Here is a 22945-nt window from a genome sequence, read left to right on the forward strand (position 1 = left end):
AAACTAAAATAAAAATTCTATCATTTAATCACCTTCATGTTGTTCCAAAACCATGAGACTTTCTTTCTTTTGTGCAACTCGAAATTATGTACTTTGCTCTTTTCCATGCAATTACGAGAAGTGCGAACTGGAGCTTTATCTCCGAGATGTATGATAGCTTTGTGTGAGAAACAGATTTGAATGGTTATTCACTGATCATTTTTCTCTTATATGAGCTGTTAATTGCTACAACAGGATCAGTAGCTTAGGGTGGTGACCTCAAAAACTGGATCAGTCCAATTTGTGAACTTGCATGATCATTCAGACTGCTTTTGTGAACTGTCATCACAACCGATTCATTAAAAAAGATAAGCTTCAAGAATCAGACATCACTTCTTCTTTCTTGAATACACCAGAAGAGCTAGGGTATGTGAACTTTTCAGAGAATACCGTTTTTTGATCACAAGATTTTGATCTGTTCTACCACACAAAGCTACTGTATGATGTCCGAAGACTTACAGTAAAGTGAATGAAATGCCTTTTATTTTAATGGTGTTTTTTTTTGTCATTGTGGAGCTTATCAGCCCCCATCCTTATTCACTTTTATACATTATTTTTGATCAGATTTGAACAAAGTATTTAAAAAAAAAAATTTTTTTTTTTTAAAAATCAGATTTTGTGTTCCGGTTTTAAAAGAGGTTTTTATTGACATGATTATTACAGTTACGACAGTTTTGAAAATTTTGAACTGTGCCTATAAAATGTACACTACCTTTTAAAGATTTGGGCTTGGTATGTTTGTTTTTGTTTTCGATGGTTACATAGGATTTTGGTTTTTAGGATTCAAAAGAACAGCTTTTATTTGAAAATAGAAATACTTTGTAATTGTCACAATCTGCACAGTGACATGAATGAAGAGGCATCCAAATGCAGTAGTTCATTGAAAAGGCAGTACAGGTCATACACAAATACAGGCAATCCAAAACAGGGCTGAGGCATACGGAGTAATCCAGAAAACACAGGCAGAATAACAAGACCAGGAACCATAATGGGGAGAACCAGGAGGATATAAGGCTTAGAATTGGCAGTAAAGCCACATACAAGATAAAGAATGACAGTGATAACCAGACTTATATAGAGTGAGCTAACCATGCTAATGAAACACAGGTGCAAACAATGAGTGTTGATGAGACTGGGGTAGAGGATTTTGGGGAATGCCAAGTCCTTGATCGAGAGGCAGAAGTCTGGGATTGAATGCCCTCTAGTGGACAACGCCAGGGCACTCCAGTCAGCGAGATAATGACAGTAATATTATAAATGTCTTTACTGTCCTATTTTAATCAATTTACTGATAATTTTTAGTTAGAAAATATTTTTAGGACATTAAATAATTGTATATTTTTTAGTTAGAAAAAATATAATAAATCTTACTGCCCCCAAACATTTGAAAGGTAGTGTATTATTTGACATTCTTAAAGAATCCTGTTACTGGCTGGTGTTGACATTAATGATAAGTTTTTTTAGAGTTTTTGTAATATTGTCTTTGTATCCCCATATGACCAGCTACTGTGTTGCCCTATTAAAAAGTGTTTACTTAGCCACATGCGAGTAAAAGAGATAAATAGACAGATGCCCTTCATACTACCTGGGCTCGCGCTATTCACTATACATTATTTTGATCAGATTTGAACAAAGTATTTTTTTTTAAAATCAGCTTTGTGTTCAGAGAAACTTGGGTTTTTAGCGACATGATTATTATCTTAGTAATAACAGTTCGACAGTTTTGAAATTTTGAACTGTGCCTATAAAATGTACCTACCTTTTAAGATTTGGGCAGTATGTTTGTTTTGTTTTCGATGGTTACATAGGATTTTGGTTTTAGGATTGTTGATAAATACAAAATTCAAAGAACAGCTTTTATTTGAAAATGAGAAATACTTTGCTTGTAATTGTCGTAATCTGCACAGTGACATGAATGAGGGATCCAGAGTACGGTGGTTCATTGAAAGGCAATTAAAGGGTCATACACAAATAGGCAATCCAAAACAGGGCTGAGGCATCTGGGGTAATCCAGAAAACAGGCAGAATAACAAGACCAGGAACCATAATGGAGAACCAGGGGAGGATATAAGGCTTAGGGTTGCAGTAAAGACACATACAAGATAAAGAGAATGACGAGTGATAACCAGACTTATATAGAGAGAGTGAAGCTAACCATGCTAATGAAACCACAGAGTGCAAACAATGAGTGTTGATGAGACTGGAGTGATTAGAGGATTTTGGGAATATGAAGTCCTTGATCGAGAGGCAGAAGTCTGCGGATTGAATGCCCTCTAGTGGACAACCAGGGCACTCCAGTCAGCGATAATGACAGTAATATTATAAATGTCTTTACTGTCTATTTTCAATCAATTTACTGAATAATATATATATATATATATATATATATATATATATATATATATATATATATATATATATATATATATATATATATAATCTTACTGCCCCCAAACATTTGAAAAGGTGGTGTATTGAAGCTGACATTCTTAAAGAAGTCCTGTTACTTGCTGTTGTTGACATTAATGATCACGTTTTTTTAGGTTTTTTTGTATATGTCTTGTATCCCCATGACCCAGCTACTGTGTTGCCCTATTAAGGGAGTGTTTACTTAGCCACATGCTGAGTAGAAAGAGAGATAAAATCAGAACAGATGGCCCTTCATACTAACTGGGCTCCCGTGTCTTTGGCTACACCAGAAACCTTTTCTCCATGGTGGGCTTAGACCAGCAACCCTGCGCTCCTATCCCTCCACCACGCCCCTCTGAGCCCACATCAACCTCCAGAAATCACTGAGCTGGTCCAGTCGCTGGCCTGACAGGGGGTGGGGACAGAGCTGGATGACTTGGACGATGATTTCTTGGCCAGGATGACTCATGCTCGGATATTGAGGAGGAGGGAGGAGGGGGAGGATGAGGATGATGATGATGAGGGAGAGTTCTGCAGAAGCTTCGGCAAAGCTGAGGGACCCACGTTTTATGATCGCTCGCCATTGTTCAGTGTAGTGGGAAGGTTGGTGAGGTTTCAGGAGGCGTGCTGGGAAAGGAAACTAGCTCTTTCACACTGAGACTGGGTTGCGGTTCCTTTATTAAACACATGTGTATGTGCACAGCACTCCACAGAGATACATATAAACACTTAAACTTGAAACATTTTTGCTTATATAATTTATACAAACATACCTGAAAAAGGTGAATGCTAGACATATGCATAAAGGATGATAGGGTTTACACACACATAAAGACACACACAATGAGAATAAATTGAATTTAAAATTACTCTGTACATCTCTTCTGGGTGAGCCTTAAGAAAAAGAAGTGTAAAGTAGACACAACTGAGACCGTTGTTGACCTACAGTCCCAGTATATACAGAGCTATGAAATAAACGGAAAAGGGAGAATGTTGAATATATTGAGGGTTTGTTTTTTTTTTTTTCTCTCTGACTGTTGATTTTGGTGTTTGGTCAATGACGTGACTAAAAATGAAGTACTAAGAAAAGAAAATCTAAAAATATTATAAATATAAATTATAAAAAATATAATAAAATCCAAGGTAGTTTGACCTAATATTTTGAAATATTTTAAAAATATTGTTTGTTAGATTAAAGTCATGTGGTGCGCGATCAATATGCAGAAATAAAACAGAAAATGATATCATAGAGAGGGACCACTGCAGACCCTCATGACTGCACGATGTCAAGTCTATTAAAATATTAAGTAATTTGACCTATTTACTGTATGACGAGTTTTTAAGTTGTAATGGGTTTGTTCAGGTTTTCACGTGATGCGAAAAAAATCCTTGAGATTTAATAATTCATGATATATATGCAAAAATATTTTTAACCTCAAAATATATATATTGCATGGAAAACTTTAAAAAGAGTTTCTAAGATGTGCACACTTTTTATTTAATGGATACACCAGATGTCATCTTATGAAAGCAACTTGAATACATTTCTCAAGCATTGAGAGCACACACATTTTTAAAAACATTTTCCTTTTATTTACCTTGGCCGCTCTTATTTGTTAATGACCCTTCTGGTAAATCTGTTTGTGACATTGCTGAAATCTCTTGAGGAGACATGTGAGATAATAAGGGTCTTTAGTTCAGAAGAAAAATCTGAGGAGCACATCTCCACTTGATGTTCATCTCATTGCTGTAGGAGAAACCTCTATGATATTGAAAAGATCTCTTATGTGATTGTCTTTTTCTATGGGAAGGATTCCTGGATTTTAGTCAGCATGTCTGGACTTTCCCCCGTCTTCTCCCATTATCATACATCTGATTTTAAACCCGATCGCTGCAGACACACACCTTGAGCTTCTGGGTTTCATTTCGACCTAATGATTGTGATCATTGAAATCAGAATTGGCTGGATGTCAGCGGCACCACCCAGTGCAGCTATGGCTCTCGCATCACGCCAAGGTCTGTGTCCCAGCTTTACATGCACCGCATCACTTCTTCAAAGGGGTCCGTCAGCTTTGAAGTGCTATCTCTAAACACTCATATTAGATGTTTGTTTTGTGTACCACAGAAACAAACAAGACCAGATCTTGTTACATGGCACGAATGTCTGATGAATGAGAAAAATAGCTATTCATCTAATGATTTACTAATTGGTTAGCGTATAACAGCCGTTTGGTTACTTCGAAGTGTTCACATATCTCAAGATGAAAGAGCTGGTTTCTGGCACAGCTGTCGCTCTTCTGGGCATGTGAGATCATATGCCGTATTTTGACATTTTTTTAAATGAGATTTTACATGGAAACCTTTGATGAATTGGCTCACTCTTTTAAGTTGCGCTTGTGCAATGCACTGCACATTTGTGACAGTATGGCTGCTTTTTGCAGTGTCTTATTTACCTATTTTTTTGCTATTTGCTAATGGTAATGTCTGTTCATGCTCCCAGTACTGTTACATTTTATGTCTTCTCTACTCACAAGCATGTTTTTTTTTTTATACCTCACCAAAAATCCTTTTTTGTTCAGCACTATCATTAGTATCATTCATTGTCTACACATGGAGGATGGGCAATGTAGTCCTTGACGGCAGATTAAGAACAAACAAAGTTAGGGTTAAAATTTTAAAACTGTTAATTATCAATATTATTATTATTAAATGTCTATCTTTGGTTTTTAAATAAACATATAAACAGTCCTATTTCTGGTTCTGATCAGGGATATCAGGATTATCCAAATTCCCCACAACCATTCACACAAAAACATGAGTCACTCCATGTAATATATTCACTCAGACAAAAGTCTGTACATTTGACACATACAGTGAAGTCCAAAAATGTGAGACCACTAGTCAAAATGCTTTACACATTTACAAATAATGTTATCAGTACATTAATTTGCGTGAAAGGCTGTATTGAGAAATTAACATTATTTTCAGCATGTTTTGTTCCAATACGTCTTGTGTGGAAGCAAGAAAATGGGTCCTTTTGTTCAAATTGTATTTTTTTATTCAGGGTTACTTGACATAGAAATAGTATGACATCTTAATCATTTCTTTATTTACATTACCATTAAAATGTTTGGGGTGGGTAAGATATTTTATTGTTTTTGAAAGAACTTATGTTCACCAAGACTGCATTTATTTAATCTAAAATATAGTAAAACAGTTATATTGTAAAATATTATTAGAATTTGAAATAAATATTTTCTGTTTGAATATATTTTAAATTGTAATTTACTCCTGTGATGGCAAAGCTGCCATTACTCCAGACTTCTGTGTATCGTGATCCTTCAGAAATCATTCTAACATGCTGATGTGTTTAAGAAATATTTATTATTGTTATTATTATTATTATTATTATTATTATTATTATTATCAGTGTTGAAAACGGTTGTCCTTCTTCATATTTTTGTGGAAACTATAATCATTTTATATATATATATATATATATATATATATATATATATATATATATATATATATATATATATATATATATAAATCTTGTGCAATATCATACATTTCACATATGATGAATTTAATGCATCCTTGCCGGATACAAATATTAATTTCTTTAAATCAAACAAACTAACAAACAAACAAAACCTTTTGAGCCAAAGTGTATATAAATTTTCAAAATCCTTAACCTTTGTTTATTATATAGTTTTCAGTGAAAAGTAATCCCCAATTTTTAAAATGTGGTCTCAGATTTATTTTCTTTGTATTTTTTTAGGGTTTGTCTTCACTTCAATCCCATCCTTCTTAAACTCACCCAAAATCTAAAAATATAAATGGTTAAAAAACTTCGCACCTACCTGTTTTATATCATGTACCCTGATCTGTGAGGAATAATCATGTCCAGGGCCGCAGCAGTGCCTGCTTGTGTCTGTATGTTGCTCAATGTTGTGTCTGTCCTGTTTGCTGTACAGTCGATCCCTTGGACACACATTGTGTTCTTCCCTCTCTCCTTTAGGGGATTTGTGTATTTGAGTAATCTGCTCTATCCTGTGCCCTTGGTCCATCGGGTTGCCATTGTCAATGAGAAGGGAGAGGTCAAAGGTTTCCTCAGAGTAGCTGTACAGGCAATATCAGGTAAGATTAGGACTGCAAGTGTCTTGCAGAACCTACTGGTGAGTGATACATATTTCCATCTATTATAACAGTGTGTAGTATCAAAGCATTGAATCAATTAAATTTCAATTAATAGCATTTTTAAAGATTAATTTTAAGTTAAATGATGACAGTAGTAGATGACCGATATGTAGTGATATACTACCATACTTAGTTTAAGGGAACAGAATTTATTTATTTATTTATTTATTTTTGGTGTTAGAGGATGTATTTAGGCTAGAGGGATTTTATATACAGTATGAAGGGCAAACTGTGTGTGACTTCTTGAGGAAGTGATGTGAAGGTGCTCTGGTTTTTCCTCCAGCTGATGAAGAGGCACCAGACTATGGCTCTGGTGTCCGACAGTCAGGCACTGCCAAGATTTCTTTTGAAGACCAGCAGTTTGAGAAGGTATTTACATTTAAACACTTATAATGACGCAATTTTACAGAAAGGGTAGACCAAGCTGAAGAGACCATCTTAAATTACAGTGCCAGTCCAGACTGATTTTTACTAGCTTAAATGGTATTTATTTTCAAGCTGGTTGACCAGTATGATTGTAGCCTTTTGGAGATGCTGAGAACCAGCATTCAGAACACAACAGAGTTCTTATGGTCCTATAAAAGCTGGACACATCAGAGAATTTAAAAGTGCTATCTCCAATCCTGGAAAAGTCATGGAAATTCATTAAATCTTAAAAGGTCATGATAAAGTCATGGAAGTATGCATAGCCAATATAAGGCTTTTCTAGATTTGCTTTATTATATTCCAGTCATGAAAAAACCATGTAAATAATGATTGCTTAAAAGTGACAATGTACACGGGGACCTTGTCAAAGATATGCATATGAGGGCAGCTTAGCTTAATCTTTCCTTTCCTGTTTGATCAGTTTCCAGTCAGAGTCCCCCTGTCATTCTGGTCTTGTCACCCGGTGGCTGCTGTATCTCAAGGAAGAAACTGCGAAGTTGTGGGAGGGTGAGGGCCAATATGCAGAGGCTACTGTCAGCACGATGAGTCAACAATAATACTGGCAGGTAAGACCTAGAACATTTGGAAAATATTAAAATGAAATTGTTGATTAACAGCATTAGGTGATCTTTTGGGTACTTTTATGCTTACCCAAGGCCATGTTTATTTTAGAAAATGCAGTCAGAAACACATAATTGAAAATAACTTTTTCTACTTGAATATCATTTAATATGCCTCAAGAAACATACGAGTCATTATATACTCTGTATTAGCACAGTTGAAAAACATTGTAACAGCTCAATGTATTTATGGAAACCATGAATACTGTTTTCAGGAATGTCTTTTATGAACGAAAGTACAGCTTTATTCGTAGCAATAAAAATCTGCGGTACATATATTGTCTTTACACGCCTTTTTTGATCACAATAAAAAAAAAGTAAAAGTTATGATAGAAGTATTAACAGTAGCTGTGTGTACAAGGACGTGGACCTACGACGATGACCTACAACTTTGTGTTTTCTGAAGTTCTGAATCTATATGCCAGTTTTCAGCTGTCCCATTGGAGTTCATATTTCCACATGAAGGAATTCATCTTTTTCCTTCATGTGTTTTTCATAGCTACAACACCAGAGGGCTCTGGACAATCCTGTCAGGGACCGGTCTTGATGGTCGTAATTGGATAGGTGCTCTGGATCCACTTGAGATTGGAGAAGTCTTTACGGTTCAGAAGTTTACTGTGCGTGCAAGGCGTCAAAAGCATATCCTCAGAATAGCGCAGACATATTCTGCCAGTTGCAAGTAAAGTGCCTCTGTTTCTGTTCTGTTTGAGGTCTGTTTCCACCTAGCAGACATTTGTCATTGTTCTATGTCTAATTTACTTTTATTAAACTCCCTCGGTTTGTTAAAAAAAAAGTTTTAATTCACAGGCAATGATGAAGCATTTTCCACATGAGCCACTGAAGACAACTGGACGGTGGTCCACCACTTGGCTTCTAATCGTATGTGCAGAAATGTGAGGCTTTTAAACTGGTATAACACCAGCTACCATGCGTCACACTTTTTATAGACTGTGAGGGTTAAACTCCTTGCCTTCTCTCTGATTTTTCCAGATTGCCGTGGAAGTGGAACTAAGTCCTTTATAGAGTACATAGAGACTCAGCTCAATCGTGTTTGAAGTGTTTGGATCATTACCCAGAAGCGCCTGTTTCCCTTCCGCTCTGGGCAAGGATCTCAGCTAGGTAGATCCTCCTGGCAATATTTATTATTTCCAACTGTGGATTACAAATGTCCTGGATTCATCCATCAAATATTACTGAAACTTGACAGCCTAGAACTCTGTCTTTTTTTTTGCTTTTTTTAGCCCCATTGTTGCGCGCCAACCCGCCATGACCAGACGACAGTTCCCGATGAGTCTGCCTCTTGCCAAACCAGGTGCAGGGTCTTATGAAACTATTAACATAGGAAAGCATCCCCACCCCACCCGTTTCGCACGCTTGTATCACCTTGAATACCGCTAATTAAGTTGGACTCAACTCCAACTGATAAACTCATTCACTCAGTTGAATTGAGTAATAGGTGTCCTAAAACTTGTTATTGTTTAAGTTTCACTTTACTTAGTGCTTGAATTTGTTGTTACTAATATTATACTTCATTAAATTGTTCACTTGTTCATTTCATTTGTACTTCCATACACTGTACGGCTAATGTAGGTTAGTCTCTTAATGACACTGGTTGAATAAGACCACCATATGAACGACTATATCATCAACAATAACTCACCAATATCATCTGATCGAGATTTTCACTTGCATTTGGTTGCTTTAAAGTGAAATTTGCTTTAGGAAAGACAAAAATAAAGCAGCCAGAGAAAAACTAATGCGTAAAAAAATCAAGGGTCACAAGAGCCCAACTAAAGCAAAACACTGTGACCTCCATAATGGTGACATCATACATTTGTAAAACTTTTTCTTTATTCACCACAAACAGTTAAGCAGGCTAAACCTCTGTTACAGTTTACGCCAAGCAATATTTTTTGTATGAAATGAAGTCTGAAAATTGAAATGAAGTCGAAACATGGTAAGTGTAAGAATGCTGAGGTAAATTTCTTTTTTTTTTTATTTGTTTTTTGTTTTTTTTTTATTAACAGATAAATGAAGGGAGTCCTTTAGCCCTTTGTAATGTACTCTATCAGTGCATTTAGTTCTCTTGTCTTCCATTCAGAACTGCCTTGCACAGCCAATGTCAACCATTAAAATAAAGACCAGTAGTCTTTAGACCAAAGCTGTTGTGCAAGTTTGCGTTTGTTAATCGTGCTCCCTGCCAATTCATGTTGAAGACCCGCTGAAACGCCGTGTTTAGTACATAATCTTTTGCTCGTCCTTGTATTGCCTTTTATAGTTGCTGTTTAGGGTTAATGTGGCCCATGTCACAGTCTTTATGTTGTTGGGTGTGTGGGTGTAGCCGCAGATAACGACACCCCCCTGATCGGGAGAAGAACCTGAGCTGATTCGCTACCTGCTGCCAGAGTCTTCCAGTGGGGCTCTGGTGGACTCGGCTGTCAAGCCACGCCCTCAATGCAGCATTGCATGGCTGTTTCCTACCAACTCCTTGAGTGGGGAGGAGCAAGCCAGATTGCCCAGCCCCGCCCTTGTCTATCTGTTTCAGTATATAGAACAGCACAGAAGCCCGGGGTCGGTAATGGTTCTGAGTGCCTAAGGCCAAACGACTGTCCCTGAAACTGAAGCTCTGGTTTCTGTCTAATGCACTTGTAATAACAGTAACACAATACAACACAACAGATATACCATAACCAAAACATACAATTTGATGGCTGTCATGTGGGAAAAATGAGCACCTGTGCTTTCGCTTAATACTTTGTGAATGGAAACAGCTCGGTACTTTTTTTTTCAGAATCTTTGATGAATAGAAACGTTCAAAAGAACAGCAATTAATTTGAATAGAAATAAATCTCTGTCACTTTTGATCAATTTTTCACGCATCCTTGATTTAAAAGTAAAATTTTTGCCCTCCTTTTTTTCATACTTACTCTTCTAACTTTTTTGAATGGTAACGTATCCTCTGTTTCCATATAAAAAATATTAAGGCAGTACAGCGATTTTTACATTGAAAAATAAACATTTCTTCAGGCACCAAATCAGCATATTAGAATGATTTCTGAAGCTGCTGAAAATTCGCTTTACCAGCACCCAAAGTAAATGTGATGCATTTTTAAAATGTATTGCATTTTAAAAATGTATTAAAATAGAAAACAGTTTACTATTAAATTGTAACAATATTATCACCAATAACTGCAGCCTTGGTAAACATAAAAGACAGTCTGTAAAAACATAATTATTCCAACTTTTAATTAAACTATTCCAAATTATACTAGGACATTTTCTTGAAATTTTTTAAACCATAAAAATCAGGAGTGCATTACTTTTAGACAAAATGTCCACATCACTTTCCCCATTTCACTGGGATGTCACACAACTCTCTGCATTGACAGACTGAAGGGACGCTTTGTTCCAGGGGAGCTTAGTAATAGGCGTTTTCGGCTGTTTAGATACTGTGTGTTGGGTGTTATGTCTTTTTCCTCTGCCCTCCAGCCTCATCCATAACAAACCTCTCACGCAAAGATTGACAATTCTAGCCTTTTCTCCTGACAATCATTCACCAGAAATAAACTGTCATGAAATAGTGCTGCCAGTAAGAATGGAAAAACATCAGTGCATGAGTCAAAACTGGGTTTCTGGGTCACTTGAAACTGTGGCTTGATGATGCTAGTTGGTCCCTTAATCTGTGGCAGGATAGTAGTTTTTGGGTCCATTATTAATTAAATATTATTCACGTTTATTGGTTGTTAGTTTTATTATGTATTTCTTGTCTCTGGACGATAACAGTATCATATTCACTGGTTTGTCCTTACAGAAAAGAGAAAAAATTAAGTAATGATAAGTAATCATAATGAGTATGTATTAGTTAAGTTTGAGTTAAAGGACAAAGTTCATACTCCAATGAAAATTCTGTCCATAATTTACTCAGCGTTGTATCTTAATCAAAACTGGCAACAGCTTTTGTTTTTTCTGTGGAACTTCAAAGTAAAGTTTTGAATCAGCCCTCTGTCTTCTCTATCTTGTCATCTTGTTCATGTAAGCTCCTGAGTAACTCAGTATAGAAGTCTGGATTTTCCTTTCAATTAGTTATATTCTGTATGACCTTTGTCTAGTTAACAAATCTGAATGATTTCTTAATGAATACACTAATCGTGGTTCTCAAGTTTCATCCTCATTATGTAGCTATCAATATGGATTACACAAGACTTGTAAGATGAGTTATGAATGAATAACTTTCAGTGACTTACCTTTAGGGTGCGTCCCCCTTTTTTTTTTTTTTTTTTGGGGGGGGGGGGGTCAATTTTGGTGTTTGACTGCCATATATCCTTGTTAACTTACATGGAAAGAAAGTGTGCCAGAAATATTCCTCAGAAATTCAGATTTTATGTTCCAGGGAAGAAAGAAAGTCAAAGCATTTGTTGAGGGGGGTTTGGACTATTATTCCTGTACTTAATTCTCTGCTTGGCATGTGCAGATGTTCAGTGGGATCACTGTAATTCACATTACTTTAGTTCATGCTTAATCAGCAATGTGCCCTTTTACATCTGGCTCCAGCTGATCTCCCCCTACTCCTGCTTCCTCTCTAACTTGTTTAGGTTTACTTCTCTATATACTGTGGTGCCATATCTCCTCTTCCTCTCTTCGTCCTACTGAAACTCTTAGTAATAACCTATTCATCTGCCATCGAGGTTTTTATATCTATTGGTCCCTACGATTAACTACGATATTGATTTGACGGCTCTTGTTCTCGTGTCTTTCTCTGCTTTCCTGCATAGTACCTGCTACCAAACTGATCAGCTCTCACACGACCCACGGCAGGACCGTGCCACTGTAAATACTAGACCTGATTGGTCTTCTTTGAAATCTGTGAACTAGAGGCCAATGGAGAGTAAGTGTCTTGTACTAACCCTGTGACCTTTTCACTTTATATATAGAATAGATATGTTAAAATCGATTACTGTCTTTGATGGGGCCTGTGAAAGTGATTAGAATAAAATTCGTCATCTGGGTACGTTTTTATGACAACAATTATGTTCTAAGAAGAGGATCAGTTATTTTTTAATTAAGTGAATAAATAAATCTTGTGTAATAATGTAGTGAAGAATATATTGTTATATATTCCAAATATATACATATTATTAATTATATAATATTAAATATCGCTTGGTTATTGAAAATCCCTTGTACATTTTGTGATACCTTTCTTTCTTTCCGAAAGTGTGGACGTGGCTGGTTATTGTATTATGACATATCTCATAGCTTCTCCCTTCCAGCTATATCCCAGCCGTAGTGGCGCACGGGTAGGCAAGCCCTGCCATGGCCCTGTCTTCGTTACATCAGGTACGGGAAATCGTTTCTTTATTTCCCTTTCCATTGTTTATTTTTCTCATACTGTGTATTTTAAACATTAGATTTGCAAAATTAATAATAAAACAATTAACTTAACATAACACACACATTTCCATAACATGCGGCCATCCAAAGGAGAGTTTACAGTCACCATAGTTCATAGTCAGAAGAGATACTAGTGGAAGGAATGCGAGAGCTGGTTGTAGGTGAGTTGGGCCTCAATGTTAATGCTTCTCGTAAACCAAAGTGACATTTTGATGATATTCAACAAATGGATGTGTTTGTTGTTACAGGGCGCATCCGGAACACGCCTGAAGCAGATGAGACAATCATCGACCCCAATATTCTCTCTCTCAACATACTGTCTGCAGGATACATCCGTCCCGCACATGATGACAGGTACATTCCCAACCCTAATAAATATAATAAGACCAGTTTAGAAGTTTACAAATCAAATTGACATTCTCATGCTTTCCACGCTTTATTTAACACTAACCATAAGACATCTTGAAAGTTATGCTTGTCATTTTATATTCAAGATCACTTCCAAAGGGAGTTTTATTCTTCTGTCATGAAGCCTTTTTTTCTCTTATAGCACTCAGTAGCAGATTTTCTTGACGTTGGCTGTTCCCACTACACTCTTTTTAACACCAGGTCTCCATTTTAGTGATTGCTGTACTTAATATGACTCTCTCCTCATCCTTGGCTCATGATCTGAGAGCTGGAGCCAAGCCTGTGACAAACAGTTCTATGCACAACTTTAAAGCGATGAGTTTTTGCCAAAGAGAAATGAGTCAGTGAACCAAACCTTCAAAACAGCTCTTAAAGGCCTGTCTCAAGGGAGTGATTCTAAATCAAACAGCACAGCCACAGCGCCAGCCTTAGATAAAGACAAGAAGTATATTCACACTTTTATGTTCCTTTACACAAACATACCATAACTCGCTGCATGGTTGTGGTGGCTGACAACTGGCACTTACTAGTATTGCCATATTGAGGCTTTTAGGTGCACATTACGAGTTTAGGAGAGTCTGATCCTGCAGTTAAGGGGGAACCTAAAAGAACTCCAAAAGAAGTCAAAACAAAAGGTTAGGGGATCTTAAAAGTATACTATCATTCTAAAGTCTGGGTTCTATACAATTTTTTTAAATGTTTTTTTCTTTTTTAAAGAAGTCTCTTATGCTAAACAAGGCTGCAATTATTTGAACGAAACAGTAACGATGTGAAATATTATTATATTTTTTTTATTATATTTTTTTTTTATTTTATGTATGGAGATGATTTTTCAGTGGCCATTACTTCAGTCTTCAGTGTCACATGCAAGTATATCATTTTTTTTTTTTTTTATCTAAAAAGTTGATTGTAAGATTGTAAGTTACTGAAAATTAAATGGTTAGCATTTGGCTATCTATGGTAGTAGCTCCAAACAACTTGTTCATGCAAAAATGAATTGTTTCCAAAAATCTGACTCTTTCAAAAGTAATTTAATTTAAAAGCTGTCACTGGGGAAGTACCTTTTAGGTAGTACCTTTAAGGTACCAATACAGACCCTTTAGGTACAAAGGTGTACCTTTTGAAAAGGATATGCCCTAGTGACAGCTTTTATTTCTGAGAGTGTATGGTACACAGATAAAATTAGCCTTGATGAATGCTTAAAATATCTTAATGCAAATTCTCAACACACCTCTTTCCCAACTGTAGGATTGCGTTTAATCATTGCTGAGACATTGCTGCATGACATAACCGCAGCGGGTCAGGATGCTTTTAACGCATTCGCTTGACTGATAGACTAATCCATGCAGCTGCTCTTTTCTGTGTTTTATAAAACTCATAATTATCATTCCTCTCCCCACTGCACGTAAGACAGAATGTGGTTTTATTAGCCTTGATGAAGGAGGTCACAATTTATTGAACCAACAATCTGAAAATGCACTATTTTCAGAAAGGCAGGGAAATGAAAAAAATGCTTCTCTAGTTCACCTCCTTGCTGGTTGTGCAAGTCTTCCTGTCTGATGCTGGTCTGCATTTGTGTCCATTCTCATCTGTTCATTCCATTCGTTCTGTCCACACTCCATTGCTCAGTCTCAACTACCTGCTCACTGAAGCACACAGTGGATCGACTTCTTGGCATCGCTGCTAGTCACCACCACGTAGCGCTTATCTGCATGTGAAGATTTATTTCCGAAGAATGTTTACCATTTAAAATCACTAGAAGCTAATTTGTGCACACTTTACTAATCAAATCCATCATTAACATTCTCTAATCATGTTAGTTATTGTAAACAAAAGGCCACGTTTCTCATGTCACCTTATGCTGTAGCAGCCAAAAAAAGCATTTTGTCATTTGCAATGCATTACTAGGACTTCACCTTAGATGGGCATCATATATCAGCATCCAGACTTTGCTTCAAATGAAATCAGAATATATTATTAGATATATTATTAGATGTGTCCGCCTGAACCCCACTGATGCAAAACCCTGTAAAAGAATCATTCAAACCTTCCATTTCAAGCAGCAGTGACCTCCTCTCCTGCGATTTAACCACTAGTCTTCACTAGATAGTCCACACTGCCTATAAACGGGCTGGATTCATGCACCAATGCAAAGGAACAAGGACAAATATGTGACAGAAGAGTTGTGCAAAAGGCCTTGACAGCCACATTATATTCAAACAACAAAGTCAAATAATTGGAAACAAGCTTCTGGGCCTCCACACAAGTTTCTGAATCTGATATTTTTTAGTCCACTAACAGAATGTTGTTTTGTGTTTTTCCAGACAGTTTCTTGATTCGGACATTCCTAGGTATATTACCTTCAAATCCCTTTCCTCTCATAAGATACTCTCTCTCTCTCTCTCTCTCTCTCTCTCTCTCTCTCTCTCTCTCTCTCTCTCTCTCTCTCTCTCTCTCTCTCTCTCTCTCTCTCTCTCTCTCTCTCTCACACACACACACACACACACACTTCTCTCTCTCTCTCTCTCTCTCTCTCTTTTCTATGGCCATCTGTCCAATCAACCTCCATCCTCATTTTTTTGGCTCTTAAATACTGACTTGTTATACTGCACCTCTTGTTTCTGGCTTTGACCCTATTTAGTTCCGCTCTTCTCTCCTACTATGTATCTGTAAATTGAGACATATTTTAATTCTTCACTCATACAGCATCCCGGTGGAAATGCTTTTGTGTGTGTGAAGGCCTTCTGTTCCGTATTGTTATTTGTGGACATTTTTGGCACCTCTAGGTGACTGTATTGCATGGCTTGGCTTTTGTATGGGCTGCGATTTGCAGGAGGTGTGGTAGAGATCATAGTCACCTTCCCAGCTAACAGGGAATGTTTCAGGAACTTTAGCTAATTTTCTGGCAAGGTGTTCTCAAAGTTATGAACAACTGTTCTTCCATTAATGTAACAGAATGTTAACTAATGTTGTTGAAATGTTAACACACAAAACAATTGTTTTTACATGTCATGGAAACTTTTCGTAAAATGTTTTAGAATCGTATAATTTTTAAATATTACTACTGGTTTCAAAATGTTTCAAGAAACATTCAAAGGATCTATTTAACAATTACCAGAATGTTTTGAAATGATGCAATGGAATGCCTCCTTAACATTTGTGTAACCAAAAACCAATGTTCTTAAAACATTTTCAAAACTGGACACAAATGAAACATAATAAAAAGCATAATAGTTTTTTTCACTTTATAAATAAATTTGTATTCTATGCCACTCACTTCTTGATCATTCCTCCAGTTTAAACAAAAAGGAATTGAAAATAATAATAATAATGAGTCACTATACCACACACGCTCCATCAGTCCCACATAAATGTATTGCTCTTGCTCAACAAATTAGATGACATCTCTTAATTAAAAATTTATGGTTTCATTTAAACTGTTCTGCAAGCAGATCAAGTTCCATCACAAATGTCAAAGCAACACCATAAAACACAACTTTGCCTGTGTGTGGCGATAACTGTGGGCCAGACCACACATTATGAGGTCTGTGTTGTTTATGGGCGGGAGGGCTTGCTCCGTTAACTTCGGTATTAATCATGAATCTCTGAACAAAATTTGTGTTACATTAGTCTACTGAGATTTACGATCTCATACGAAAAAATGTGTTTAATCGCATTAATTGACAGTTAGGCCCCCTTGGCATTCTCTGCTCATGAGTAGCTGTTCTTTTTACCACTAGGGGGCAGTGTCTCTTAGAAGATTTCAAACACTGTGTTGCCTGAATGACTTTGAGCAAACATTTCTAAGAGCTGCTTGTTCTGCACACTGTAATTATCAAACCAGGATAACTGTAATCCCAGGAATTAGCTGCTTGTTTGTAAATATAAGGGTGGTGTCGCCTCAGAGGGGTATGAGAGCATTGTTATTATCCAAATCCGTGTTTCTTGTTGTGCTGCCAGGACTGTTTAGTTTACTAGGGCAATTACAGATCACACCGAGAATTGTATTTATCAAAAAATTAAGTTCAACACCCTCGTCTAACTATTATTGCAAAACTACAGTTTTTCTTATATGTTTGAGATATACACAAAACATATACTGCTACTTTTACTGTAAAAACTGGCAGCTGTGGTTGCCTGAAATTCACAATACCAATCAATTTGAAGTACCAAAACCTCTTTTTTACTTTAAAATGTACTGATAACCACCATAATAATAAAGGTGGCATAATAATAATACCACATGATGAATTAGAGTTCATCATAAATGGGCTGTTTATAAAACGTTGTATATACGATATATTTATATACTCAATACTCATGCACAGGTATTTATTTATTTATTTACAGAATATTGTGAGGAAAGTTACAGTTGACCAATTTGCAGGTTTGCATTTTTACAACAGTATAAATCTTTTTTTTGTAATTTGACAATTTGTGGACATACAGAACCTATCCAATTTAAAGCAATAAAAGATTTGGGAACGTACAAAGACTCTTTAAAGCATTTGATATTATTCTTAGTACACGCTTGTCACCTTGGTAACTGTACTGTAAGCATTATTTGCACCTCAACAAGAGTTTGGAGGGGAGTTAAGTACAGCTCTGCATTGTCCCTCCCATCCATGCTGTCACAGCAACCTATTTTAATTTCCAGCAGCCTGGGTGCAAGCATTACCTCATTGGTAGCACGCTTGCTTTCATACCCCTGTGCAATGAGCAGTTTTTCAATGTTATTTAGGTCCTTGATGCAAGCAGAACAAATAAACTGAGAAAGAAATGTCTCACTGTATATTTTGCCAAGAGCATGAGTTATAGTTTGGATTGGCTGATAAGAAATTTAAGGGAAAGAAATATTGAAAGGGAAGTTAAAACAACAGGAAATCTCTTTTATCATGTGTAAATGGGAGGTGGAAATTATCCTCACAATCCCTCATCTTGCTTGGTATGCTGAGCTTGATTTATGTGGTTGTTTGGGAGCGAACAGTAACATCAGAAATGGATTATAGAAATGGATATACTGTATATAACCCTGTTGCAGGACAGTTAATTTTATATATTGTAAAACTATTTTCCAAATCAACAAGGGAGAGTCTATTTACTGAAAAATAGAAATACTTCAAGGCAAGCGTTTCTCTCCTTAAATTACCACTTATTAGGAGATGTATATGGTAACTAGGTATAATATTGAAATTAAAATTCTGTTATCATTTATTCACATTCATGTTATTCCAAATCTGTAGGACTTAATTTCTTTTGTGACGCCATATTGATTATACTTTTGTTGTTTTTTTTGTATTTTAAGTTTTTGTAGTCTGCCTTTGTATGGACCAAAAAAAAAAAAAAAAAACACAAAAGCTTCTCATATGATACATAGAAAAAGAAAAGTAATACAGTTTTAGAATAATATGAGGGCGCGAGTAAAGGCTGAAATGCACTACATGACTTTTGAAATCTGAACACTAGGCATCATATACAGTACCTGCCGACTTTGTAAATGGTTACAGAAAAAATACCTAGGCGCCATACACAAGACCATTATAGAGTACACAATTTGGTGTGAAATCTGTTAACTCCACCTGCCCAAAATCTGCAGACTGGCTCTGACATTCAACAACTATTGTCACTTCATCCAGACTACAAATAGGAGCAAAAATCTGGGCAAAAGTCATGTAGCGTATTCCAGCCTTAAATGATGACAGAATTTTCTTTTTTGGATGAAAAATCCCTTTTCAGTTCTCAGTAGGCAAAGAAGTGGGATGTTCTGCTCTAGACCTTATCCTTGATCACAACCCCACAGTCACCTTTGAAATTTCTTCCACATTGTCTAATTATTTTCTCTCTATCCCTTCAACAAACCGATTTCCAGGACCTCTTCCTCTTCTTTTTTTCTCTCTCCATGTCAAAGCTGCCTGCTGGGTCATGTTGGTCCATTCACTTTAACACTCAACATCTAAGCACCCAAGCTCAATCTATCATATACTGTACCTCAGAGAAGCTCGGCCCCTCTCATATACAGTACTTCTGGCATTTGGAGATTTAAGACCCTTCCCGGATGAGGTCTGTGATCATTTCAGCAGGTTATGACCTGTATTTATCAGAGCGAGGGTGGGTAGGCTAGAAGTTCAGCAAAATTAATATAATTTATGAGTAAGATGCAACCCATACTATGTTCAAGTACTTTCTCATGGTATAGCATAACTTCAGGGCCAATATTAGTTCATTTTAGGTCTGTGAGACCATAACAGAGCTGATGTGAGTTGGTAGAAAATGCAATAACATCTCTCGGATTGTTATATGCTTTAATAACAACCAGAGGCCGTAGTTTACTTCTCTGAACTGTCTTACCTATGATTCTATCATTGATTCTTTCCTTTCCACCTAAAGCATTTCCTTGGGGATTAATCCTAGGTATAAGTGTCCCCTTGTACTTGCATCTCTCCTCTAATGATCACTTCTGTCATTCCTCATTATTTTAATTTCATTTCTGTTTTTTCTATTGATAACTGTCATTGTTTTACATATCATTGGTGGTGGTATTCATATCTAGTGATGAAGCTAGAGTGTTTTGTTGCATGCATTTATATTGTCTTCACTCCTCACCATTTTTAAACACTTAGAATGTCACTTTATAATACAATATGATCTGATTTATCAAAGTAACACAGACACTGTAATGCTTGTGTCAGTAGGTGTTTTGCCTAACAAGCTGACCATGTTTATTATGTATTAGCATAGCAATTAACAACAGCATCTATAAAATTATACAGTAAGAGAATATGTATATTCACCTTGGTCTATAAATGAAATTATAACTTTAAGGCTATTTTCTACCATTAATCTAGGACATTCTACCATTTTGAGGCTGCTTGGGATTCATCCATGCACAACTCTTTGCTGCTTAACCGTGTCACTCCTTACGGAGAGAAAATCTACATGACTCTGTCTGCTTACCTGGAGGTAACCAAGGCCATTCACTTATTCATAGGGGGGGATGAGAAGTTCATTTGGGAGGGTTACAGACCTACATGATTTAGTTCCAGCTAATTTAATCTACCAAACAGCCCACAGCATTTGTAATGGTTGAATCAAGTACATATGTGGAAAAAGAGGCGACACAAGGCAGCAACGCTGTGCTCAGTAGAGACAACGTGCTTGCCCCCTGTGATGTGGTGTCCTGGTTCTGTGAGTGTTTTTCCCATTCCCGTTGACAAAGACCTAATAATAATATACAGAATAATATATAATAAAAGTAACGTTTGGATGTAAAGCAATAGTTTTTTTTTAAATCCGATCAAAAAGGACTGTATTGATGTACATGTATTGAGCATGTGAAATGAGTGTAATCATTGTAGTGAAACCTGATTATACGATATAGAAACTATGCATATTTTTAAGTTCCTTGTAAAATATCAGATATGCACTATTGTTCAAAGGTTGGGGGAAGTTAAAAGGTGTTTGGAGAAGATTTATTTACACTGCTTACCTATATAGAGGGAATATTTTCTTGATGAAATAAAAGTGGTTATTCCTGTGATGGCAAAGCTGGATCTTTTTCAGCAGTCATAGGGTAGCGTACAGGTGTACCTTCAACAAAAATCAGTAAGTGGACTGAGTATATTTCATAGTGGTGATTTATGAGTGCATTAGAGATTTCTTCCATTGTTGTTGTGGCTCTGAGAGTATGTTTTTGTTTTGTACTATATACAATCAAAGTGCCTACTTTTATTCTTTTTTTTTTTGTATGTTGGTACAACCATTACAACAAGCCATCCCTCTTTTGGAATCTGACTGGTATGCCTCTAGGTGTTCCCTGGTTCTTTATCAAGCGTGATGTTATTGGAAAGCACCACTTTAGCTGGAAACACTAAGTGGTTTAACTCTTCCCAGATGGGAGAACTGCACACAGCCCACACATGAGAACCAAAAAAAAGACTTATGCATGGTGGTCGACTCAGAGAGACGCCAAGCTCCCAGCAGTCTCGCGCCATCAGGAACCGCTTCATCAGTGGGCACCAGGGAGGCCATCTGAAGGTAATAACTGCTTCTTCCACGGCACAAGTCCTTTGAAAGTGTTTCAATACATAAGTAATTAATAAGAAATTCAAAACAAGATTGTTTCCAGGCGGTGGTTTTTACAACAAAATGGGAACCGTGTAACTGGTGTGTATTAGCTCATTCTTTGCCACGTGGCTGATACAGGGAGCCCAGGTACACCCTGTCATCTCAGGTCTGTGTTCACTGAGGATTTATGGGATGCGGGGCAATTTAGTGATTTTAGGGGTTCTACGTTTGGAAATTTTACCCCGAATGTGCAGGAATGCAAAGACGACGCAGAAGGGTGCTGGAGTCCATCGGTGGGCGTGAGGGCGAGGGGAGAGAACCTGGCTGGCTGGAGCCACCGCAGTGACAGCCTCATCCTGGACCATCAGTGGACGCTGGAGAAAACGAGCCGCCGGTCCGAGGTGAGAAGCATCTCCTTAATTTGCGTTTTTAAATGTGGTTGGACAGAAATGTGGCCTGGCAAGCTCTGCTGATGATCTTATAACTCATGTCCTTCTACCGTATGTTATGGTGGAGAACACCAACCCCTACCTCTCTCCTTAGGGGAAGCTTGAGTCCAACCCCTGCTTGGCTGGGGCCGAGGAGTTTGCTGCTTTCCTGCCGGGAGAGAAGATCTAACCGAGGTCCTCTTCCATATCCACCCACCTGGGGCTGGGCCACAACCTTGGTCCCTGCCCTGACACAGAAATGGAAGAACCCAGACAGTAAGGCAAATGGAGCTGCTGCAAAGGTAAATTCGTGACATAAAACCTTGGGCTAGAATACAGAGACGCACGGGGTATATGCGATGTAGACGTCTGATATGGGTATTAAAATATTATAATAATTTTTTTTATGGTATAGCCTGGGCCATCCAGTATGAATAAATTAGTACGTCAAACGGACTGTAGCCCCACACCACACCACGCACCAACAAATCACCAGCCAGGGTGGGACACCACAAAAACAAACCAAAACAAAAACAAGGAAGACAACACACCACACACACACACAGCACACCCACGAAGGAAACACAGGCGCACAAGGCGGTGTGTGCGAGCCTTGGGCTCGGATCATCAATGTTACTAACACACTTTTATACGTAGATAAGTAGCGTGTTGGGTGTGAGTATTAATACTATACTTGCTCATGAATGGGCGGAGGATGAAGTAGTCAGCGATACAGTGTTCATGTCTCAGGAATTCATGTGAGAAAGACGGTTCGTTGTCCACGTGATACTTACCGTTCCCTTTGGCTCTGTCTTGTGACACACAAACGTGTGTTTGCGTTTGCTTAACCACACCTTTAACAGGGACTGACAGCCATTCTGTGGTGTTAAGCCGCCAGTGTATCAATGATGAAAAATGCTATTAAAAAACTGTTTACATTTTGTTCTGTTCTGTCCA

General features: G+C 37.2%; 1 protein-coding gene and 1 pseudogene across 1 annotated transcript; both read left to right on the forward strand.

Annotated features, from left to right (window-relative positions):
* The window catches only part of LOC109080405, a 40049-nt pseudogene extending 32989 nt beyond the window's left edge, over positions 1 to 7060 (forward strand).
* Positions 7061 to 8963: 1903 nt separating this feature from the next.
* LOC122145418 (kinesin-like protein KIF1A) lies at positions 8964 to 20599 on the forward strand. The gene is made up of 6 exons (XM_042759196.1): positions 8964 to 9009; positions 13223 to 13249; positions 13337 to 13442; positions 15821 to 15847; positions 19884 to 19907; positions 20342 to 20599. Exons 1-6 carry the CDS (start codon positions 8964 to 8966, stop codon positions 20526 to 20528), a joined length of 417 nt encoding a protein of 138 aa, XP_042615130.1. The 3' UTR covers positions 20529 to 20599.
* Positions 20600 to 22945: the final 2346 nt, after the last annotated feature.

Source organism: Cyprinus carpio, chromosome A6 (genome assembly GCF_018340385.1).
Source record: "Cyprinus carpio isolate SPL01 chromosome A6, ASM1834038v1, whole genome shotgun sequence".
Lineage (NCBI taxonomy): Eukaryota > Metazoa > Chordata > Actinopteri > Cypriniformes > Cyprinidae > Cyprinus > Cyprinus carpio.

Bases quoted from the DNA above. Each gene is read 5' to 3' on its own strand.
- LOC122145418 (XM_042759196.1), top strand. From the start codon at position 8,964: ATGACCAGACGACAGTTCCCGATGAGTCTGCCTCTTGCCAAACCAG. The intron at 13,250-13,336 runs GTGAGTTGGGCC...TTGTTGTTACAG, and splicing joins AATGCGAGAGCTGGTTGTAG to GGCGCATCCGGAACACGCCT. The intron at 13,443-15,820 runs GTACATTCCCAA...GTGTTTTTCCAG, and splicing joins CGTCCCGCACATGATGACAG to ACAGTTTCTTGATTCGGACA.